We start from the raw sequence: 25,895 nt of genomic DNA on the forward strand, positions 1-25,895 counted from the left end.
GTAGATCGTATCGGTGAGGAGGATGGCTCTGAGTTCTGCCTTTAAGGCCTGCTTGACTGTTGGGTTGAGTTCCTGCCCGACTGCATTGAATTGCATCAACCAATGGTTGTGTGCCATGTCATCGACTGTGCAGTTGGGCACCAGATTGCTATATCATATGATGAGGTTATCTGATGTTAAATAATCACCAGATTGCTAATGTATATCATCTGATGTGGTTAGCTGATGTTAAATATCTATCCAGGTGTTATAAGATATGGCATGTGTCTGCAATGTAGTCAGCAGGAACTCAACCATAGTTTTCTCTGCAGGCCTGTTAATCAACCACAGAGACTGGGTGCGTGTGATCACCTAAACACAAAACTCAACATACATCTATAGAAGGGTTGTGTCCAGTAGGTATAAAACAGAAGAAAACTCTATAAAACAGAGTGAGCCTACAGTATCTACATTTGGGAGGTACTATCTAGTACTATCTGAACTTTTCCTATAAGAACAGAGCCACCGCTAGCCTTTTGGAGGCCCTAAGCAATATTTGGTTGGGGGGCCCATCCCACCTCGCTGGGCAAAACATTTTAGTGCCCCCCTTCTTGTCAGTGGATTTTTTTGTTGTTGCAGTGTTAATGTTACTTTCTGTAATTCTACACATTTTGGTTGTTGAGAAAATTGAGCATTTTTAAGCTAATTTCCTGCAATTCTACACATTTTGCCATGACTTACAGTATGCCATGTTAATGATATCTGAGTGAGTGACTAGCTTAGTCAAGATCAGTAGGGGCCCCCTGGGGGTTAGGGCCCCTGGGCACATGCCCTGTGCGCCCGGTCGGTCATTTGGTAGCTGGCTACCAGTGATGGGGAAGCTACTCTGAAAATGTAGTTTACCAAGCTACCAATTACTTCACATTTGAAGAAGCTAAGCTAAACTAAAGCTACCCTTATGAAAAATATAGTTTACTAAACTAAAACTACCCTTATGAAAAATATAGTTTACTAAACTAAAGCTACCCTTATGAAAAATATAGTTTACTAAACTAAAACTACCCTTATGAAAAATATAGTTGACTAAACTAAAGCTACCCTTATGAAAAATATAGTTTACTAAACTAAAACTACCCTTATGAAAAATATAGTTTACTAAACTAAAGCTACCCTTATGAAAAATATAGTTTACTAAACTAAAGCTACCCTTATGAAAAATATAGTTTACTTAACTAAAGCTACCCTTATGAAAAATATAGTTTACTTAACTAAAGCTACCCTTATGAAAAATATAGTTTACTAAACTAAAGCTACCCTTATGAAAAATAAAGTTTACTAAACTAAAGCTACCCTTATGAAAAATATAGTTTACTAAACTAAAGCTACCCTTATGAAAAATATAGTTTACTAAACTAAAGCTACCCTTATGCAAAATAAAGTTTACTAAACTAAAGCTACCCTTATGCAAAATATAGTTTACTAAACTAAAGCTACCCTTATGCAAAATATAGTTTACTAAACTAAAGCTACCCTTATGAAAAATATAGTTTACTAAACTAAAGCTACCCTTATGCAAAATAAAGTTTACTAAACTAAAGCTACCCTTATGCAAAATATAGTTTACTAAACTAAAGCTACCCTTATGAAAAATATAGTTTACTAAACTAAAACTACCCTTATGCAAAATATAGTTTACTAAACTAAAACTACCCTTATGAAAAATATAGTTTACTAAACTAAAGCTACCCTTATGAAAAATATAGTTTACTAAACTAAAGTTACTTAGAAAAAAAGTAGTTCACTACACCCAATCTACTCCGTGAAGAAGTATCATCTAACTCTAAAACGTCATAGACTTCAAATTGCCAGAACAGATCACTCTGGAGTCAGATGTTAACGGAATGTGTAATTTAGCCTATTAAACACAAAAAGTGAGAATTAGGCAGGTCTGATACCGAAAAAGAAAGGACGTTCTTACTTACTTCAACCATATTTTATTTGGCCAAAAAAAAGTATTGTTTCGTTCTAGTAGTTAGCTACACTACTACAAGGGAAAAACGTAATGAACTATTGAAAACACTACCAAGATTTGATATAGTTCAACTACCACCAAGCTACTGCAAAATGTAATTACATTACTAGTTGAACTAAATGTAGTTCACTACTCCACAACACTGCTGACTAGACCAACTTGACTAGCAATCTATAAAATGTTAGCTGATGTGCTAATTGAATGAATGTCAGTGACTGATATAAAAATTGGAACAGTGCTGATGCACAACCCTATTTTGACATATTTAGTCACCTCGTTTATTCTACTTTTCTTACTCTCAACAATTAGTTCCTAAAAATTTTTTTTACACAGACTACGCAGCGCCTTTGAATAAAAATCCCTTGTTTAAATGTTTCCTGTTAAAACGTTGTAAAATGTTTTGCTACAGCTGCCCTAATGAACATTTCTAATTTACACTCTACTGCTTCCTGCTGCCTTCTAGTAACCAACTGGACTTTGTTGATATGGAATGATTGTTATTTTACCCATTCAATTATTTTCATACACTGACGCTCTGATTAAACTTGTGATAATGAGAATTCAAACCAGATAGACAGGAAGATGGTGCTCATCTTCCGTCACTGTCACCGCCATGCTCAATAGGTTCAATTATCTTTAGCATCACTTCAGCTGCTGACCGTTACGGTTCCCCCACATTTCTTTCTGTACTCTCTGACACCTTAATAACTCATTAGGCCTCACAAATGGCACCCTATTGCCTATTTAGTGCACTACTTTGGACCAGAGTCTATATAATGTGCAATATCAGACGTACCCACATAGTTATAGGACACAACATTGTAGGAAAAAGGGAGGACAAGGAGGAAGAGGAAGAGAAAGAGGAAATGTGAGTGTGACATTTCTAAATGTCAGTGTCCTGATTGTACCCCTGTCATGTGATGTACTAGCTAGCCTCAGTGTCCTGATAGTACCCCTGTCATGTGACGTACCAGCTAGCCTCAGTGTCCTGATAGTACCCCTGTCATGTGACGTACCAGCTAGCCTCAGTGTCCTGCTAGTACCCATGTCATATGATGTACCAGCTTGCCTCAGTGTACTGATAGTACCCCTGTCATGTGATGTACCAGCTAGCCTCAGTGTCCTGCTAGTACCCATGTCATGTGATGTACCAGCTTGCCTCAGTGTCCTGCTAGTACCCATGTCATGTGATGTACCAGCTAGCCTCATTGTCCTGATAGTGTCCATGTCATGTGATGTACCAGCTAGCCTCAGTGTCCTGATAGTACCCCTGTCATATGATGTACCAGCTAGCCTCAGTGTCCTGAGAGTACCCCTGTCATGTGATGTAGTGCACTTTATAGGGGATAGGGTGTCATTTGGGACTACTATTTCAACATGATTTGTGAGTGACTATGGAGACAGGGAGGACTGGCGTCTCTCAACCAATAGTGGTGCTGTGCATATTAAATAACGCCCTCACTGACACGCACATGCACACCCTCACAGACACACAAATGCGTGTGCACACGCACACAGACACACAGACAGCCTCCCTCCTGCCTCTCTTCCTCTACCTCCTGCTGCTTGTCTCTCAGTGTGACTCAGTGCTCCTTCTCATCACAGACAGATGGCCATTACCTACAGTGCTTTAGCAAAAGGCCTGCAGTCATTTTCATGGAACCCCCGGGTGTTGTAGCTAACCACGAGGCATGTGAGAGACGGGGGGGTAGAAATCAAGAAAGGAAGAGTCACAATGAGGCCCTCCTACAGCCCTGGTAACAAACACACCCACCCCCCTCCACTTGTCCACTTGTTCCGGTGACCATACCAGGAAGGAAACCGTTGTGTACCGGGTCAGTCGGAGGCAGTGGGACAACCTCTTGAACGAAGCGGCTGCGTTGATCATGTTGTATTGGTCCAGTGGTCTGTGTTGATGTTGATGTTGGCCTCGCCTAGAAGGTTTTTAATGGCTCCTGTGCCCTGAGAAAAGAGAATGGTGGCTGACCAGCTGGCTGGATAAACTTGTATTGTGTTGCTCCTGGACAGAGAACCATTTCTCTCTGCTTGTCTCTACAGGTCTAAGTTGACGGTACTGTGTGCCTCAGCCAGACTTGATCTCAAATCCAAAATGTTGGAGTATAAAGCCGTATTTAAAATATTAGCTTCACTGTCCACATACATACGTAGGGGTGTGTATACTTTTAAATACCATTCCCGGTTTGAATGGGAATAGTGGGATGGTACCGGAATGGAAAATACTCAAACCGCAGTACACACCATACAATCTCCCTGTGGGCCACCATAATCACACCGTTCTTCAACGGGTCGTTCACTACAGTTTCTGTTGAATTAAACATTCAACACCATTCTGTCACGCTGAAGGCACCCAGGGATAGTGTTGTGTCTGAAGGCACCAGGGATAGTGTTGTGGCAGTGTGTCTGAAGGCACCAGGGATAGTGTTGTGTCTGAAGGCACCAGGGATAGTGTTGTGGCAGTGTGTCTGAAGGCACCAGGGATAGTGTTGTGGCAGTGTGTCTGAAGGCACCAGGGATAGTGTTGTGGCAGTGTGTCTGAAGGCACCAGGGATAGTGTTGTGGCAGTGTGTCTGAAGGCACCAGGGATAGTGTTGTGGCAGTGTGTCTGAAGGCACCAGGGATAGTGTTGTGGCAGTGTGTCTGAAGGCACCAGGGATAGTGTTGTGTCTGAAGGCACCAGGGATAGTGTTGTGTCTGAAGGCACCAGGGATAGTGTTGTGGCAGTGTGCCTGAAGGCACCAGGGATAGTGTTGTGTCTGAAGGCACCAGGGATAGTGTTGTGGCAGTGTGTCTGAAGGCACCAGGGATAGTGTTGTGGCAGTGTGTCTGAAGGCACCAGGGATAGTGTTGTGTCTGAAGGCACCAGGGATAGTGTTGTGGCAGTGTGTCTGAAGGCACCAGGGATAGTGTTGTGGCAGTGTGTCTGAAGGCACCCAGGGATAGTGTTGTGGCAGTGTGTCTGAAGGCACCAGGGATAGTGTTGTGGCAGTGTGTCTGAAGGCACCAGGGATAGTGTTGTGGCAGGGTGTCTGAAGGCACCAGGGATAGTGTTGTGGCAGTGTGTCTGAAGGCACCAGGGATAGTGTTGTGGCAGTGTGTCTGAAGGCACCAGGGATAGTGTTGTGTCTGAAGGCACCAGGGATAGTGTTGTGGCAGGGTGCCTGAAGGCACCAGGGATAGTGTTGTGTCTGAAGGCACCAGGGATAGTGTTGTGTCTGAAGGCACCAGGGATAGTGTTGTGGCAGTGTGTCTGAAGGCACCAGGGATAGTGTTGTGCCTGAAGGCACCAGGGATAGTGTTGTGGCAGTGTGTCTGAAGACACCAGGGATAGTGTTGTGGCAGTGTGTCTGAAGGCACCAGGGATAGTGTTGTGTCTGAAGGCACCAGGGATAGTGTTGTGTCTGAAGGCACCAGGGATAGTGTTGTGGCTGTGTGTCTGAAGGCACCAGGGATAGTGTTGTGGCAGTGTGTCTGAAGGCACCAGGGATAGTGTTGTGTCTGAAGGCACCAGGGATAGTGTTGTGGCAGGGTGCCTGAAGGCACCAGGGATAGTGTTGTGTCTGAAGGCACCAGGGATAGTGTTGTGTCTGAAGGCACCAGGGATAGTGTTGTGGCAGTGTGTCTGAAGGCACCAGGGATAGTGTTGTGGCAGTGTGTCTGAAGGCACCAGGGATAGTGTTGTGCCTGAAGGCACCAGGGATAGTGTTGTGGCAGTGTGTCTGAAGGCACCAGGGATAGTGTTGTGGCAGTGTGTCTGAAGGCACCAGGGATAGTGTTGTGTCTGAAGGCACCAGGGATAGTGTTGTGTCTGAAGGCACCAGGGATAGTGTTGTGGCTGTGTGTCTGAAGGCACCAGGGATAGTGTTGTGGCAGTGTGTCTGAAGGCACCAGGGATAGTGTTGTGGCAGTGTGTTTATTTAAGAGGAAAGGATGGAACAAGTTTTGACGTGTGTGTGTGCTTGCATGCATATTCTCGAGAGAGAGAGAGAGAGAGAGAGAGAGAGAGAGAGAGAGATGAACATACAAGACAAGTGCAACATGATTGACAGCAGAGAGAAGAGGCGAGAGTGTTGTGTGTGTGAGAGTCCAGTAGATTTGACACACTTACACACATCCTGTAGGATGGACACACATCCAGTAGGGCTGACTCACATCCAGTAGGATAGACACATATCCAGTAGGATTGACACACATCCAGTAGGATAGACACACATCCAGTAGGGCTGACTCACATCCAGTAGGATAGACACACATCCAGTAGTGCTGACACACATCCAGTAGGGCTGACTCACATCCAGTAGGATAGACACACATCCAGTAGGGCTGACTCACATCCAGTAGGATAGACACACATCCAGTAGGGCTGACACACATCCAGTAGGATAGACACACATCCAGTAGGGCTGACACACATCCAGTAGGATAGACACACATCCAGTAGAGCTGACTCACATCCAGTAGGGCTGACACACATCCAGTAGGATAGACACACATCCAGTAGAATTGACACACATCCAGTAGGCTTGACACACTTACAAACATCCAGTAGGATAGACAAACATCCAGTAGGGCTGACTCACATCCAGTAGGATAGACGCACATCCAGTAGGGCTGACACACATCCAGTAGAATTGACACACATCCAGTAGGTTTGACACACTTACAAACATCCAGTAGGATAGACACACATCCCGTAGGATTGACACACATTCAGTAGGACTGGCACACATCCAGTAGGCTTCACACACATCCAGTAGGCTTGACACAAATCCAATAGGTTTGACACACATCCAGTAGGATTGACACACATCCAGAAGGTAATAATGATCTGATAATAAGGTAGAAGGTAATAGTCCTATCTGATAATAAGGTAGAAGGTAATAGTCCTATCTAATAGCCCTATCTGATAATAAGGTAGAAGGTAATAGCCCTATCTGATAATAAGGTAGAAGGTAATAGTCCTATCTAATAGCCCTATCTGATAATAAGGTAGAAGGTAATAGTCCTATCTGATAATAAGGTAGAAGGTAATAGTCCTATCTAATAGCCCTATCTGATAATAAGGTAGAAGGTAATAGTCCTGTCTGATAATAAGGTAGAAGGTAATAGCCCTATCTGATAATAAGGTAGAAGGTAATAGCCCTATCTGATAATAAGGTAGAAGGTAATAGTCCTATCTGATAATAAGGTAGAAGGTAATAGTCCTATCTAATAGCCCTATCTGATAATAAGGTAGAAGGTAATAGTCCTATCTGATAATAAGGTAGAAGGTAATAGTCCTATCTAATAGCCCTATCTGATAATAAGGTAGAAGGTAATAGTCCTATCTAATAGCCCTATCTGATAATAAGGTAGAAGGTAATAGTCCTGTCTGATAATAAGGTAGAAGGTAATAGCCCTATCTGATAATAAGGTAGAAGGTAATAGCCCTATCTGATAATAAGGTAGAAGGTAATAGTCCTATCTGATAATAAGGTAGAAGGTAATAGTCCTATCTAATAGCCCTATCTGATAATAAGGTAGAAGGTAATAGTCCTATCTGATAATAAGGTAGAAGGTAATAGTCCTATCTAATAGCCCTATCTGATAATAAGGTAGAAGGTAATAGTCCTATCTGATAATAAGGTAGAAGGTAATAGTCCTGTCTGATAATAAGGTAGAAGGTAATAGCCCTATCTGATAACAAGGTAGCTTCATTGTGAACAACACTCAACACCACTCACTGACTCACTCAATCCCTCCCTCCTTTCACTACTAGATCTCTAGACAGAAGATGAGAGTTCTGCTTCTTTAAATTGTAGCTTGCCTAACATATGTCTCTCTGTGATTGGAGTCCTCTCTCCCTCTCCCTTAGTGAAGTCTGTAGCGTGCTCAGTTTGTGTGTGTGCCGGCATGCTCAGTGTGTGTGTGTGTGTTTGTTTGTGTGTGTGGGTTGCACAGTGTGAGGGGATAGGTAGAGTACTCCATGAATCACATCTCCATAACAGCATCTCTCCCCCACTGACAGACAGACCCAAACAGGGGCAGACTGAGCACTGCAGAGGCTAAAGGCAAAGGGAGAAGAGATACAAGGAGGGAGAGAGAGAGGGTGGGAGGTGGAGAGAAAGAAAGAAAGAGAGGAGGAGGGAGACAAGGAGAGAGAGAGAGAGCGAGAGAGAGGGGGGGTGGGAGGTGGAGAGAAAGAAGAAGGAGGAAAGAGAGAGGAGGAGAGAGACAAGGAGGGAGAGAGAGAGATGGATAGATGGAGACAAAGAGGGGGAAAGAGGTCAAAATAAAGGGAAGGAGAGAGGGAGAGGTAGAGAGAGAGAAGGAGGGAGAGAGAGGGAGATGTATAGAGAGAGGGAGAAGGAGGGGGAGAGAGAGAGAGGTAGAGAGAGAAGAAGGAGAGGGAGAGAGATTGAGAGGGAGGGAGAAGGAGGGAGAGGGAGAGAGGTAGAGAGAGAAGAAGGAGAGGGAGAGAGGGAGAGAGATTGAGAGGGAGGGAGAAGGAGGGAGAGAGAGAAAGAGGGAGAGAGAGAGAGAGGGAGAGATATTTAATTGCTATTTAATGATTAGCTCAAAGTCAACATGTAGCCCCTCAGAGCAACACCTAGACAGTAGTCTCCAGTTGTGCTGGTCCTCTCCCTGCCTTCTGCACCGCCGGGTTCCACTTTACTGTTCATTTAGCACTATGGGAAGAGACATCAAACACAGGTTTCCTGGGATAAGGCCTTATGGATGGTTACGACTGCTGTGGCAGTAAAACAACACCTTCGTATTGCCATGTAACCTTTATTTATACAAGTTATTCTCATTGAGATCAAATCTATTTTACAAGAGAGGCCTGAATCGGTAAAATATATGGTGAGGTTATATGTTTCTTTTATTTTGCATTACTAACATTCATACAGTATAAACTTTTCACAAGTCAATTAATGTTCAAAATCAATTTATCCACAGAGGCTTCTCCCCTCTAATATATGAATAGGCCAGTCCATCTGTTCATGTATGGCAATCATCTGCTTGTTAATAGTTAATAGCTCACAGACAGGGTGACAGACAGACACAGACAGAGAGACAGACACACAGACACACAGACACACAGACACAGAGAGATAGACACAGACACAGAGAGACAGAGACACAGAGACAGAGAGACAGAGATACAGAGACAGACACAGACACAGACTCAGAGACAGAGAGACAGAGATAGAGACACAGAGACAGACACAGAGACAGAGACACAGAGACAGAGACACAGAGAGACAGAGACACAGACAGAGAGACAGAGATACAGAGACACAAAGACAGAGACACAGAGACACAGAGACAGACATGACTTTGTCTTGTGCCTGCTGGAAGCTCTGGTATGGATCTTCTCTTTATCTATGTAATGAATGTGCTGTTAAGGAAGAGGGTGCTTATAATCTGTAACCTGTCCCCTGAGACAGACATCTGTAACCTGTCCCCTGAGACAGACATCTGTAACCTGTCCCCTGATACAGACATCTGTAACCCTGAGACAGACATCTATAACCTGTCCCCTGAGACAGACATCTGTAACCTGTCCCCTGAGACAGACATCTGTAACCTGTCCCCTGAGACAGACATCTGTAACCCTGAGACAGACATCTGTAACCTGTCCCCTGAGACAGACATCTGTAACCTGTCCCTGAGACAGACAGACAGACAGACAGGTGCGCACACACACACACACACACACACACACACACACACACACACACACAAACCATCAAAAGGTTCAAAGTTGCCCTGATTGGTCCAGAAGACTATGCTGGGGGAGGAAGGAGGGGTGAAGAAAACAGGTGAAGTGTTGTTGAAAGTGAAAAGGGAGTCTGGGAGTCCGTAGACAGTTACATTTCACACAGCCCCAGTCCAAATGTAGCTGCTCCTTTTACGTCTGTTTGGGGACAGAAAATATTTGCATCCCAAATGGCACCCTATCCCCAATATAGTGCACGTCTTTTGACCCGGGCCCATAGGAAACAGGGTGCCATTTGGGATGCACTCAGTTCTATGTGTGTGGCTGTTGCTGTGTGGCAGGCTGTTATCTCTCTCAACAAAGTGTGGGTTTGGGGGAGCTACCCCAGGCTGTCTTGAGAACAAGCCCATATATTTTGTTGTAGCAGGTGAGCTAATTAAACAATGTTCCTACTCAAATATACTGCTCAAAAAATAAAGGGAACACTTAAACAACACATCCTAGATCTGAATGAAAGAAATAATCTTATTAAATACTTTTTTCTTTACATAGTTGAATGTGCTGACAACAAAATCACACAAAAATAATCAATGGAAATCCAATTTATCAACCCATGGAGGTCTGGATTTGGAGTCACACTCAAAATTAAAGTGGAAAATCACACTACAGGCTGATCCAACTTTGATGTAATATCCTTAAAACAAGTCAAAATGAGGCTCAGTAGTGTGTGTGGCCTCCACGTGCCTGTATGACCTCCCTACAACGCCTGGGCATGCTCCTGATGAGGTGGCGGATGGTCTCCTGAGGGATCTCCTCCCAGACCTGGACTAAAGCATCCGCCAACTCCTGGACAGTCTGTGGTGCAATGTGGCGTTGGTGGATGGAGCGAGACATGATGTCCCAGATGTGCTCAATTGGATTCAGGTCTGGGGAACGGGCGGGCCAGTTCATAGCATCAATGCCTTCCTCTTGCAGGAACTGCTGACACACTCCAGCCACATGAGGTCTAGCATTGTCTTGCATTAGGAGGAACCCAGGGCCAACCGCACCAGCATATGGTCTCACAAGGGGTCTGAGGATCTCATCTCGGTACCTAATGGCAGTCAGGCTACCTCTGGCGAGCACATGGAGGGCTGTGCGGCCCCCCAAAGAAATGCCACCCCACACCATGACTGACCCACCGCCAAACCAGTCATGCTGGAGGATGTTGCAGGCAGCAGAACGTTCTCCACGGCGTCTCCAGACTCTGTCACGTCTGTCACATGTGCTCAGTGTGAACCTGCTTTCATCTGTGAAGAGCACAGGGCGCCAGTGGCGAATTTGCCAATCTTGGTGTTCTCTGGCAAATGCCAAATATCCTGCCCGGTGTTGGGCTGTAAGCACAACCCCCACCTGTGGACGTCGGGCCCTCATACCACCCTCATGGAGTCTGTTTCTGACCGTTTGAGCAGACACATGCACATTTGTGGCCTGCTAGAGGTCATTTTGCAGGGCTCTGGCAGTGCTCCTCCTGCTCCTCCTTGCACAAAGGCGGAGGTAGCGGTCCTGCTGCTGGGTTGTTGCCCTCCTACGACCTCCTCCACGTCTCCTGATGTACTGGCCTGTCTCCTGGTAGCGCCTCCATGCTCTGGACACTACGCTGACAGACACAGCAAACCTTCTTGCCACAGCTCGCATTGATGTGCCATCCTGGATGAGCTGCAATACCTGAGCCACTTGTGTGGGTTGTAGACTCCGTCTCATGCTACTACAAGAGTGAAAGCACCGCCAGCATTCAAAAGTGACCAAAACATCAGCCAGGAAGCATAGGAACTGAGAAGTGGTCTGTGGTCCCCACCTGCAGAACCACTCCTTTATTGGGGGTGCCTTGCTAATTGCCTATACTTTCCACCTGTTGTCTATTCCATTTGCACAACAGCATGTGAAATGTATTGTCAATCAGTGTTGCTTCCTAAGTGGACAGTTTGATTTCACAGAAGTGTGATTGACTTGGAGTTACATTGTGTTGTTTAAGTGTTCCCTTTATTTTTTGGAGCAGTGTATATGGAATAAAACAATAATGAACCATACTTCAAGTTTTTGGACAAGTTGCAGGGGTTTGATGGAGCTCAGCCAACAGAGAGTAGCAGTAGTCTAGATGGGCGATGCCTGAATTAGGACAAGTATCTGAATTAGGACAAGTACCTGAATTAGGACAAGTACTGAAATAGGACAAGTGCCTGAATTAGGACAAGTATTGGATTTAGGACAAGTGCCTGATTTAGGACAAGTCACTGAATTAGGAAAAGTGCCTGAATTAGGACAAGTTCCTGATTTAGGACAAGTCCCTGCATTAGGACAAGTACCTGAATTAGGACCTGTGCCTGAATTAGGACCTGCGCAGCTTCCTGTGTGAGGTCATACTCTATGGATGTTTTGGGCATGAACCTGCGGGGGTCACTGCGTTGATGTTTTCAGAGAATGACACGGTGTTGTCCAGGGTCACGCCAAGGTTCTTTGCCCATCTGTCAGGCGGACACAGTGGAGTTGAGCACTTTAACTTCCCTTGCCTTCTGCTGATTTCCTGTCCTTACTGCTACAAGGTCCCTATTTTACAGATATAAAGGACCTCTGAAGAGAGCAGACGCCCACCCATCATTTCTGTGCCTTGTGAATAAGCCTGAGTCCACTCACACTCACTGGGTGGTATTGGCAGACTGTACGGTCCTTATCCACACAAGACTGCTGTTTAAAAGACGAGAGCTGAAGACTTGATCTGTTGTCATCAAGTGCCATCTATTGGTGGAGAGGAGAATGATTAGATCAGGACCTGGTTGGTTCAGTGTGGAAAGCTGCTGCAGTGCAACAGGGCTGTATAGTCCATTCTCTCAGTAGACCCATAGACACAGCATCTACAATGATACAGACAACATGACGTGTTGCTGGTTATAAGCATGTACTGTACGATCCTTAGGACATTTAAAGGGGTCATGTTCACACTCACACGTAGACACACATACACAGTCACACACACACACTCTCGTCTCTTCTCTCTGCTGTCAATCATGTTGTACTTGTCTTGTATGTTCACATACATACTCCTCTCTCTCTCTCCCTCTCTCTCTCTCCCTCTCTCTCCTCTCCTCTCCCTCTCTCTCTCTCTCACCTACTCTCTCTCTCTCCTCTCTCTCTCCCTCTCGCCCTCGTCTCTCTCTCTCCTCTCTCTTCTCTCTCTCTCTCACTCACTCACTCCTCTCTCACTCATCTCTCTCTCTCCTCCTCGCTCATCTCTCCAGCCTCTCCTCTCTCACTCACTCTCTCCTCTCCCTCTCTCACTCACTCTCTCTCTCTCTCCCTCTCTCACTCACTCTCTTTCTCCTCTCTCCCTCTCTCTCCTTCACTCACTCACTCACTCACTCACTCACTCACTCACTCACTCACTCACTCACTCACTCCCTCTCCCTCTCCCTCTCTGTATCTGTTCTCATCCAGGGGGTGAAGGGTGACTCTGGCGTCCCAGGAGACAAAGGAGCTCAAGGAGATCCGGTATGTAATACACACACAGCACACACTCTTCCGACACATCCTTGTGGTGACATTTAAAGTGGCTGTCATTAACCGTGAACTCTAACCTTTGACCTTTGGCCTTCTCCCTCAGGGTCAGCGAGGTGGAGACGGGGCCTCTGGGATGAAAGGACAAAAGGTGAGTCACATCACGTGTGTGTGTGTGTGTGTGTGTGCTTGCCTGCTGGCGTGTTTCTCTGTCTGTGTGTGTGTGTGTGTGTGTGTGTGTGTGTATGTGTGTGTGTGTGTGTGTGTGTGTGTGTGTGTGTGTGTGTGTGTGTGTGTGTGTGTGTGTGTGTGTGCTTGCCTGCTGGCGTGTTTCTCTGTCTGTGTGTGTGTGTGTGTGTGTGTGTGTGTGTGTGTGTGTGTGTGTGTGTGTGTGTGTGTGTGTGTGTGTGTAAGCTCCAGTCTGATTCCCCCGATCTATTTATCTTTCCTGCATTCATTTAAGTCTAAATCTGGCTGCAAATTAACTCTTATAACAATATTTCATCATTATTAATTGTCACACACACACACACACCACGTGACTCACCTTCTGTTGTTTCATCCCAGAGGCATCCTTGTTTAACCCACTACAGTACATCAGTGTACCAACCCCCCTAACCCAATCAACTGAAAGCGGATGTCATTAAGTAGATGTAAATAGTCTTTGAATGAATGCTACTGTTGGTTATGACTGAACCAATGAGAGAGGAGGTAGGAGCAGATGTTACACTAGCATTTCACTATCCGCTGTAAACCAGGGCTTCTGGATTCTTCCTAAAGAATAGATCAATATCATCCTGAGGTTTCTCTATGTTCTCTGTGTATTCTCTTATCAGGGGGAAGAAGGCCTAAGAGGACCACCAGGACCGGTGAGGAGTACATTGTTGTGGCGTTAATATTTCCTGTGACTGTTTAGAACTGAGACATAAACTAATATTATCCAAGAGACTGTTTTACAGTTCTGTACTGTAGTTTATGTTTGAGCTATTGGAGAGAGGAGTACCTGAGGGGTGTAAACAAGACTAGCCTGGACTCTACAATAGGTGTTGGTCCAGTACATTATTCCCGCTCCACATTATTCCTGCTCCACATTCACAATGATTGGGCTACATGTTTTTCAGATCTGAGAGTATCTGCAATCCATGCTCTGTCTCCTCTGATCTCTCAAAGACAATCCTGAATCTACACGTACATTAACTAACTGTGTAATTGTAATGGGCCATACCTTTACTGGTGCATGTCAACACGGTATATAAAAAGGCTAGCATGTGACCACAATGGACAGGTATACTTTTGGTAGACGATCCAGAAAGGTAATAATAGTGGGAACAACAGACTATTCCCAGACTCCTCTGAGATCTGTCCTTCTTCATAATTCAACTCCTGGTTTCTTATTTAGCTGCTGATCCAAGTGGCAACGAGCCAACGTCACATCACCGCACGCTGAACAAATATTCCCTCTACACTAATGAACTCATTCTCCAATTACTCCTTTATTTCACTCTGTCTGCCTCCCAAATGGCTCCCCATTCCCTACATACTGCACTACTTTTGTAACATGCATGCTCCGACTACTGATTTCTTTCACTGATTGTGTCCCAAATGGTTCCCTATGGACCCTGGTCCAAAGAGGTGCACTAAATAGGCAATAGGGTGCCATTTAATATGAATCCCTTATCTCAACTGGAGTCAGGTCCACTTGTTCTTAAACGTTTCATTTACAATTTAACAGGTAATGAGTCCCCCTTAATGGCTATAAAGCCTTTTCTTTCCTTGCAATTATTTGTGTAAGAAGTTCTATTAGGACCACTTAATCGGACTCAATTAACTGGACTGGATTACATTTTGAAATTTATTTTTAAGATTGGAGCGATAAGGGAGCAAAATGATTTAAAATGGTAAATGATGTTGCTATTTTAGGCCTACAGTCTTCTGAGGTTTGGTTGAAACACCCAAATTCCAGTATGTTATCATGTGATGATGTCTCTGGCTGGGGCAGCCTTCTACTTATAATTATCAAATACATTCAGTCGATCAATTAATCATGTGGCTCCCAAACGGTTTCTGAATGCCAAATTCCCCCCTAGCCACCACTCCTGATAGACACACTAGATCTGAGAGGATTGGATAAGTAGATATACTCTTTATTGTAATAGCTTAATTAATAGCTTCATTTCTGATTGGCTGATTGGGAAATGTCACCACATTGCTTCCATCCATCTATCCAATCCTCTCTGGTCTACATTAGTGGCTTCGGAGTACGTTCATTTGGAATTCAGACATTCAGAAAAGTAATTTATAAATTCCTAAATGGGTCTGTTTGAATATTTAGCTCAAATCTCACTTAAATAGGGGGCTCCCAAGTGGCGCAGCGGTCTAAGGCACTGCATCTCAGTGCGCGAGGTGTCTCTGAAGACCCTGGTTTGATTCCAGGCTGTATCACAACCGGCCGTGATTGGGAGTCCCATAGGGCGGCACACAATTAGCCCAGCATTTGCTCTTAACTGACTTGCCTAGTTAAATGAAGGTTACATAAAATAAATACAATTAAATGAGCGTTTATATGTCCACTTCCTAGTAACAGATAATGGGTGAATCCCAAATGGCACCAGGTCAATAGTAGTGCGCTATATAGGGAATAGGGTACCATAGGGTGCTGGTCGATAGTAGTGCACTATATAGGGAATAGGGTGCCATAGGACTCTGGTCAATAGTAGTGCACTATATAGGGAATAGGGTGCCATTTGAGACGCAGTGGGAGCATTTCTGCCGTAAAGCGTTTAATTCCATGACTCTGCAGAAAGCAGGGTTCAGACCATTACCCTCCTTCCTGTTCATTAGTGCAGAGGAGGAACCACCAGGCGGGGTTATAGGCATGCGTGACCCTCCATGACCCATAGACAGCCCACACGTGGCCCTTGACCAGACTCTGACTGAAGGCTACAGATATAAGAGACAAGATTAGAACAAATTGACAAGCTTTAGGAGGCAGACTGATATTTGGAACTTGAAGCACTAAAAGGCTGATTTCCACACTGAACTTGTTATACAACATCCAGGAAAGATCAGGACATCGTTTTACTGCATGGCCCTCGATGACCCACAGATATCCCACACGTAGCCCTTGACCAGACAGACACAGAATAATAGGCTAGGCTATGAACAAGAGCAGAAGGCTAAAAGATTAGAACAAATTGACAAACTTTTAAATAGATATTTATGCCAGTCTGAGATGTTGAAATGAAAGCCAAAACAAAATGTATTACAACTAACCAGACAGACACAGAAGAACAGGAAGACAAGGAACAGGGTTGGAATAGATTGACATACTTGTTCAATAGAAATTATTATTATTTTTTGCTAGCTTTTGGAGGCAGTCTAACACCGTACCCAAGCCACCATCGTGTGCCATCTTGGGCAAATTGATTTTGTCCCCCTCACACCAAACGCGATCACGACACGCAGGTTGAAATATCAAAACAAACTGAACCAATTATATTAATTTGGGGACAGGTCAAAAAGCATTAAACATTTATGGCAATTTAGCTAGCTAGCTTGCAGTTGCTAGCTAATTTGTCCTACTTAGTTAGCTTGCAGTTGCTAGCTAATTTGTCCTGGGATTTTAACGTTGAGTTGTTATTTTACCTGAAATGCACAAGGTCCTCTACTCCGACAATTAATCCAGACATAAAACAGTCAACCGAATCATTTCTAGTCATCTCTCCTCCTTCTAGGCTTTTTCTTCTCTGGACTTTATATGGCGATTGGCGTCTACTAGTATTACCATGACGACGACCTACCTCAGTTCGTCTTTCAATCACCCACGTGGGTATAACCAATGAGGAGATGGCACATGGGTATCTGCTTCTATAAACCAATGAGGAGATGGGAGAGGCAGGACTTGCAGCGCGTTCTGCGCCACAAATAGAAGCATCTTCTATTTTAGCGCCTGGCAACGCAGACGCTCGTTGGCGCACGTGAGCAGTGTGGGTGCAATGATTGAATAACATATATGTGTAAATGTATACACCGCTTGCACGGGACGTGAGCGGTGTGGTCAGCATGTCACATGCTGAACTTGAAGCCAACCCAAAACGTATGTACACATAATTGCAGGTTTCTAGGCTATAATTGTGGTACAATATCATGGGAACGCTCAGGATGTAATTTTACAGCTTGAAAAGTTGACTTTCCATTACTGTGGGAATGCGTCCCAGATGGCAACCTATTCCCTATATAGTGCACTACTTTGACCAGAGCCCAAGGGGCACTATAAAGGGAATAGGAAGCCATTTGGGATACACTCTTGACCTTTAACGATCCATACCCTCGCTGGAGGACTGATCCACAGGTGGGCTTTGTATCCCCACAACAATTATTGGTCGATTCCGGAACTGACTCTCAAAATACATCCCAAATGGCAACCTATTCCCTACATAGTGCACTACTTTTGACCAGAGCCCTATGGTACTATTTACCCCACCTTAGAGAATAGGGTGCCATTTGGGACGTACAGTCAGAGGTGCTAGTCTAGTGGAAGAGGGTATAGTGACAGACAGGCACTCATCTTTAGTTTCACAGACAACACCCCTTCCCTCCTTTTCTCTCTTAAAAGGCTTCTTTAGTTTGACTTTGACAACCCCAACTGCAGTTCTGATCAGAGCCGAGTGCCGAGCGCCGAGCCGAGCGCCGAGCCGAGTGCCGAGTGCCGAGCCGAGTGCCGAGCCGAGTGCATTCAATAAGGGAGGTTAGGTGGTACGTTTTACCTACAGAATAAGTGACAATGAAGGAGACAGCTCATGTTCTATCTTCTATCTTGTCTGTCCTTTCCATCCAGGTGATGACAGCTCATGGACTGAGACATCTGTCTGCCTCTGTAAGTATGAGCATCCTATGTAGTTACCTTTAACTTCTGTTCTATTCAGTCATAATGGCAGTAGTGCTCTGACTGGTAACTCAAAACTTTGTGTTACCTTGATGAAAGTTATTTTATATAAAATGTTCCGCATTTCATAATGACCTTATTTGTATTTTATTTCAGGAGGCTGAATCAGGAGAGAAGGGCCAGAAAGGAGAAATGGGTGATCCAGTAAGGATAGGATATGTACCAACCTGCTCACAGTGTTCATAGGATTTGTATATAATTAGCCCGTGTAAAAAAAACAATCTGCTCCCCCTGTCCATTTAATCTGTTCCATTATTCATCAGCTAAACTGATCCTAGATCAGCACTCCTACTCTGATACGCTTAAGTATGGGTCCAGATTATGGGTCCAGATCAGATGAAGACACAGCACAAAGAAACAGTTTGTCTCTGTGTCAAATCAAATCCAATTTTATTTGTCTCATGCGCCAAATACAACAGGCCTTACCGTGAAATGCTTACTATCAAGCCCTTAACCAACAATGCAGTTCAAGAAATAGAGTTAAGAAAATAAACTAAAGTGAAAAAAAAATACAAAAAAGTAACACAAGAAAATGGCATAACAATAACGAGGCTAAACATAGTGGGGGCAATGTAAATAGTCTGGGTGGCCATTAGATTAATTGTTCAGCAGTCTTATGGCTTGGGGGTAGAAACTGTTAAGGGGCCTTTTGATCCTAGACTTGGTGCTCCGGTACCGCTTGCCATGCGATAACAGAGAGAACAGTCTCTGACTTGGGTGACTGGAGTCTTTGACAATTTTTTAGGCCTTCCTCTGACACCGCCTGTTATATAGTTCCTGGGTGGCAGGAAACTTGGTCCCAGTGATGTACTGGGCCGTACACACTACCCTCTGTAGCGCCTTACGGTCAGATGCCGAGCAGTTGCCATACCAGGCGGTGATGCAACTGGTCAGGATTCTCTCGATGGTGCAGTTGTAGAACATTTTGAGGATCTGGGGACCCATTCTAAATCTTTTCAATCTCCTGGAGGGGAAAAGATGTTGTCGTGCCCTCTTCGCGACTGTCTTGGTGTGTTTGGACCATGATAGTTTGTTGGTGATGTGGACACCAGGGAACTTGAAACTCTCGACCCGCTCCACTACAGCCCCATCGATGTTAATGGGGGCCTGTTCGGTCCTCCTTCTCCTATAGTCCACGATCAGCTCTTTTGTCTTGCTCATATTGAGGGAGAGGTTGTTGTCCTGGCACCACACTGCCAGGTCTCTGACCTCCTCCCTATAGGCTGTCTCATCGTTGTTGGTGATCAGGCCTACCACTGTTGTGTCTTCAGCAAACTTAATGATGGTGTTGGAGTCGTGCTTGGCCACACAGTCATGGGTGACCAGAGAGTACAGGACGGGACTAAGCACGCACCCCTGAGGGGCCCAGCGTGGCAGATGTGTTTTTGCCTACCTTACCACCTGGGGGCGGCCCGTCAGGAAGTCCAGGATCCAGTTGCCGAGAGAGGTGTTTAGTCCCAGGGTCCTTAGCTTAGTGATGAGCTTTGAGGGCACTATGGTTTTGTGTGCACTATGTAGGGAATAGGCTGCCATGTGGGATACATACAAAAACATATCTTAAAGAGCTGTTGGCAAATAATCGAATAATCAAATATGAAAAAAAGGATACAAAGTTCAAAGGAGTTCAATCTTTCTCGTGCCACACATCAAAATTAGTCTTCAACAATAGCTACATGGTTTAGAATGAATGACATAGACTTCAACAATAGCTACATGGTTTAGAATGAATGACATAGACTTCAACAATAGTTACATGGTTTAGAATGAATGACATAGACTTCAACAATAGCTACATGGTTTAGAATGAATGACATAGACTTCAACAATAGTTACATGGTTTAGAATGAATGACATAGACTTCAACAATAGCTCCATGGTTGAGAATGAATGACATAGACTTCAACAATAGTTACATGGTTTAGAATGAATGACATAGACTTCAACAATAGTTACATGGTTTAGAATGAATGACATAGACTTCAACAATAGTTACATGGTTTAGAATGAATGACATAGACTTCAACAATAGTTACATGGTATAGAATGAATGACATAGACTTCAACAATAGTTACATGGTTTAGAATGAATGACATAGACTTCAACAATAGTTACATGGTTTAGAATGAATGACATAGACTTCAACAATAGTTACATGGTTTAGAATGAATGACATAGACTTCAACAATAGTTACATGATTTAGAATGAATGACATAGACTTCAACAATAGCTACATGGTTTAGAATGAATGACATAGACTTCAACAATAGTTACATGGTTTAGAATGAATGACATAGACTTCAACAATAGCTACATGGTTTAGAATGAATGCCATTCAGAAACAGAGTAATAGCTTTTCCAAAGTGACTCACCTGACTGAGTTGGGCCAACTATTGGTTACTATTGTGCAGTGGTGGGAAAAGGACCTCATTTTCATTTTTGAGTAAAAGTAAAGATACCTTAATAGAGTAAAAGTCACCCAGTAAAATACTACTATTTGGTTTAAAACATACTTAAGTATCAAAAATAAAAGTACAAGTATAAATCATTTCAAATTCCTTATGTTAAGCTAACCAGACAGCACAATTGTCATGTTTTTTTAATTTACAAATAGCCAGGGTCACACTCCAACATTAAACATAATTAACAAACCATTTGTGTTTAATTATTCTGCCAGATCAGAGGCAGTAGGGATGACCAGGGATGTTCTCTTGATAAGTGGTGAATTGGACCATTTTCCTGTCCTGCTAAGCATTCAAAATGTAACCTGTACTTTTGGGTGACATGAAAAATATATAAAGTAAAAAGTAAATAATTTTCTTTAGGAATATAGTGAAGTAAAAGTTGTCAAAATATAAATAGTAAAATACAGATGCCCCCAAAAAGTACTTAAGTAGTACTTTAAAGTATTTTTCTTAAGCACTTTACACCAGTGCTATTGTGTGTCGCTTGTGTAAAGACATTGCATTTACAGGATGATGATAATGGTTTGTATGATTCTTTTCTTCAGGGACAAACAGGACTCCAAGGACCACATGGTTTCAAGGTAACCAGTTCATTATAAGTATTCAGATGAAAGACAAGCATTAAATACATTTTAAAGGCCTCATCTACACTGATCTGAGTACTGTATGACCTTTGACATTGGGTTTGGTTATCTACACTGATCTAAGTACTGTATAACCTTTGACATTGGGTTTGGTTATCTACACTGATCTGAGTACTGTATAACCTTTGACATTGGGTTTGGTTATCTACACTGATCTGAGTACTGTGTGACCTTTGACATTGGGTTTGGTTATCTACACTGATCTAAGTACTGTGTGACCTTTGACATTGGGTTTGGTTATCTACACTGATCTGAGTACTGTATAACCTTTGACATTGGGTTTGTAAAGTACATAATGATATACAATAACATATATACACAAGATATATGAGCAGCCTGGAATTGAATAGGATCCCACTACACAAAGAAATGATGTTTGAGGAATAGAAAGTAATATGTTATACAGTGTGTTTCTAGACTAAATATAAACTGGGAGTTCTATAAAGTCTGGTTGAATTGCCCTGTTTGATATGTTTCCTTCCTGAAGCCAGACGCTAAATAGATTTTCTCAGGGTCTCACTTATTAATACATGTCCTGGAGTAATTCTGGAGAAAAACAAATCTAACCTTAAATGGTCTCTCTCTCTCTCTCTCTCTCTCTCTCTCTCTTTTCTTCCCATTCCCTCTTCTCCCTCCTTTCATTACTGATTTAAAGGGAAGCCTAGGACTACCAGGTCCAAAGGGAGAGCCCGGCCCAGAGGTAAACACCCCATTGATAATCAAACTATCACCAGAGAACAAAGAGTCTTTATCACCAGAGAACAAAGAGTCTTTATCACCAGAGAACAAAGAGTCTCTATCAGCAGAGAACAAAGAGTCTTTATCACCAGAGAACCAAGAGTCTCTATCACCAGAGAACAAAGAGTCTTTATCAGCAGAGAACAAAGAGTCTTTATCACCAGAGAACAAAGAGTCTCTATCACCAGAGAACAAAGAGTCTCTATCACCAGAGAACAAAGAGTCTCTATCACCAGAGAACAAAGAGTCTCTATCACCAGAGAACAAAGAGTCTCTATCACCAGAGAATAAAGGGTCTTTATCACCCAACAATACCCAACAACACAAGCTATATGATCATCTGCCATTGTACTTATTGGTACAGTAGTATGAAACTGTTTGGATTGACACAGGAAACAGAATTTATTACATTGTGTACCAAGTACTCAGATACCTAGGATCACCTTTAGTACACCTGTAGTTGGTTTAGGTTCTAGCTCAAGTTCCCTGAGCAGCTAGTGGTAATGCAACTCACCCCAGGAACTAGAACTATGTCTATATGGCATGACAAGTGCTTAATTACCTCAGGTCAGATGTTTGAGCAATTTATATTGGTCTACGGAGAGAAATGACTATCTTAAACTCTATGGACTCTTGGAAGACTAGCCCTTGGAGCTTAAAATCCGAATAAAATTCTTATCAAACGGTATGACTAATCAAACTTTTTAGGCTGGGCCACCTGTTGACTGTAAGTCGAAGTGGGTCGTTCAATGTAACTACTATAGAACACTTCAATAGCTCCTGTTTTCCTCTACTGCCCTCTGATACCTGAAGGGGATGGTCAAGCTCCCAAACCAGACAGATTGCTGCAATTCTCACAGCAGGTCAAAAACCAAAAGATTGCTACAATCTTCTTTCTTCCCCTACAGTTTGTCCCCTACAGTCTGGTATTTGGGAAATGGTTCATTGGTATTTTCAATTCTTGATATTTACCCATTTGATTCTTGACAGATATAACTTATAAATGCCTTTTGAGCTTGACACAACTGTCGAATCCCAGACTATAACTTTAAAATAAAATAAAACTGTCGGATGTCCTGAAGGGTTTTCTGCAAAGTAGGATCAAAGAGTTAGCCAGTAAATATCCCCAAATAACCGGATTTTTAAGAAAGAGAAGCTTGAAATGGGCTTGGTCTAATTGACTGAACAACCAAAAACACATATACGTTTAGCTTTCTTAATGAACCAGAAAATCAACAGTTATTTCTGGTTATTTATCAAAGTTAGCTGGCTAACTAATTGATCATACTTTGTAGTATATCCCTCTGGTGTCTAGTAGCCAGCTACAGTCCATACAGTGCCAACATCTCCGAGATGTCTTAGCTTAGCATCCAACTTTCAACCCCTTGGTGACCAGAAAGGCCTCCAGAACAGCATGTCTTTACTGGGGTGTACAGTTGGCAGCTCAGTAATACAACTCTCTGAATCAGAGAGTGATTGCTGGGGCTGTCTGCAGGTAGCCAGACAGGCAGGTCACCATGGGCCAGGCTGTGATTGCTAGAAGGGATATTAAACTCTAACACTTCTCTGACTGTTTTCCAGGGTAAAGAAGGTCCTCCTGGACTCATCGGACTCCCAGGGATTCCAGGAGACACGGTAAGTAAAAGACATGTTACTTAAAATACATGTATTAAGTACCGTCTGCACCAGGGGTGTGGTCAATTCTATTTCAGTTATGGAAGATCTACTCTGTTTTTTGTTCCTGAGTTGAAATGGAATTGACCCCACCCCTCCAGAAAGAACAATCTCATCTTCCTCCTTCTCTTATGTCTTTATCTCCCTTGTTCCACTGTTCCCCCAACTACACCAACCAAAGGACAGTAAGGAAATACATAGATAAACCGCTGAGGAGAGATGGAGAGAAAGTAAGAGAGAGAAGAAGAGAGCTGATGAAGGCAAAGGGGGGGGGACAAAGTCTTGAATTGTTACACAGACGATCAGTAATCAAATTTGAGAATGAATTAGTGGGTAGAGGCAGATCGGAGCGTTTTACGTTATGAGGGAGCGGAGGCAGACAGGGACCCCAATCTGTTGCTGCACCTGCTGCCCCCATAATGACTATCTGTCTTTATTCAGAAGCAGGAGAGGGAAAGAGAGGCATTTCATCCTGTAAAGGAAAGGATGTTGGAACATGGTGGGCCCGCTGAAGCGGAGAGAAGGAGAGAGATAAATGTATCTGTATTGTAATGGGAGGGTGGATGTGTGTGTTGAGGGGGCAGTAGTTGTGCGTGCTTGTGTACCTGTTCACATCGATGTGTGTGTGTGTGTGTGTGTGTGTGTGTGTGTGTGTGTGTGTGTGTGTGTGTGTGTGTGTGTGTGTGTGTGTGTGTGTGTGTGTGTGTGTGTGTGTGTGTGTGTGTAGACCTGGTTGATAGATGTGTCTCTGTTCTGTCCTCTGTTTCTAGGGTTCGTCGGGGGAACAGGGAATACCAGGAAGAGACGGTCTTAAAGGAATCAAGGTAAAGCTTCAAATCAAGTCTTACACCTTTAAGAACAGACCTGCAGGCAGACAGACAGATGTTTCACCATCACCGTAGAGGATGATGCACGACTTTCAGATTGGATAGCCACTCCCTTCCTGTATGAAGTGGTTCTACTGGTGTATGGCCTGTATTAAGTGGTTCTACTGGTGTATAGCCTGTATCAAGTGGTTCTACTGGTGTATAGCCTGTATTAAGTGGTTCTACTGGTATATAGCCTGTATCAAGTGGTTCTACTGGGGTATTGCCTGTATCAAGTGGTTCTACTGGTATATAGCCTGTATCAAGTGGTTCTACTGGTATATAGCCTGTATCAAGTGGTTCTACTGGGGTATTGCCTGTATCAAGTGGTTCTACTGGTGTATAGCCTGTATCAAGTGGTTCTACTGGTGTATAGCCTGTATTAAGTGGTTCTACTGGTGTATAGCCTGTATCAAGTGGTTCTACTGGTGTATAGCCTGTATTAAGTGGTTCTACTGGTGTATAGCCTGTATCAAGTGGTTCTACTGGTGTATAGCCTGTATTAAGTGGTTCTACTGGTGTATAGCCTGTATTAAGTTGTTCTACTGGTGTATAGCCTGTATTAAGTGGTTCTACTGGTGTATGGCCTGTATTAAGTGGTTCTACTGGTGTATGGCCTGTATTAAGTGGTTCTACTGGTGTATAGCCTGTATCAAGTGGTTCTACTGGTATATGGCCTGTATCAAGTGGTTCTACTGGTGTATAGCCTGTATCAAGTGGTTCTACTGGTGTATGGCCTGTATTAAGTGGTTCTACTGGTGTATAGCCTGTATTAAGTGGTTCTACTGGTGTATAGCCTGTATCAAGTGGTTCTACTGGTGTATAGCCTGTATTAAGTGGTTCTACTGATGTATAGTCCTGTATCAAGTGGTTCTACTGGTGTATAGCCTGTATCAAGTGGTTCTACTGGTGTATAGTCCTGTATCAAGTGGTTCTACTGGTGTATAGTCCTGTATACTGTGCATGATGAGCTCAGCTCTACTGTGTCCAATACACACACACCCATCTCTGACAGCGCTGCATGCTACAGACAGACACACACACACATAGGCATCTCTGACAACGCTGCATGCTACAGACAGACAGACACACACACCCATCTCTGACAGCGCTGCATGCTACAGACAGACAGACACACACACCCATCTCTGACAGCGCTGCATGCTACAGACAGACACACACACACATAGGCATCTCTGACAACGCTGCATGCTACAGACAGACAGACACACACATAGGAATCTCTGACAACGCTGTATGCTACAGTTTATAAAATACTGCCAGGTCTGTTTCCTCCACGCA

At 43.6% G+C, this 25,895-nt stretch overlaps 1 protein-coding gene across 4 annotated transcripts in view; it reads left to right on the plus strand.

Moving 5' to 3' along the window:
• LOC115193526 (collagen alpha-1(XIX) chain) overlaps positions 1–25,895 on the plus strand; it is a 258,296-nt gene that overhangs the window by 147,089 nt on the left and 85,312 nt on the right. For all 4 annotated transcript variants that reach the window (XM_029752231.1, XM_029752233.1, XM_029752234.1 and 1 more), the window contains 9 exons: positions 13,203–13,256; positions 13,369–13,413; positions 14,099–14,131; positions 18,100–18,138; positions 18,304–18,351; positions 21,217–21,252; positions 21,971–22,015; positions 23,635–23,688; positions 24,498–24,551. In XM_029752231.1, coding sequence (XP_029608091.1) covers positions 13,203–13,256; positions 13,369–13,413; positions 14,099–14,131; positions 18,100–18,138; positions 18,304–18,351; positions 21,217–21,252; positions 21,971–22,015; positions 23,635–23,688; positions 24,498–24,551 — 408 coding nt within the window. The remainder of the gene's footprint in view (positions 1–13,202; positions 13,257–13,368; positions 13,414–14,098; positions 14,132–18,099; positions 18,139–18,303; positions 18,352–21,216; positions 21,253–21,970; positions 22,016–23,634; positions 23,689–24,497; positions 24,552–25,895) is intronic.

Source organism: Salmo trutta, chromosome 5 (assembly GCF_901001165.1).
Source record: "Salmo trutta chromosome 5, fSalTru1.1, whole genome shotgun sequence".
Taxonomy (NCBI): Eukaryota; Metazoa; Chordata; class Actinopteri; order Salmoniformes; family Salmonidae; genus Salmo; species Salmo trutta.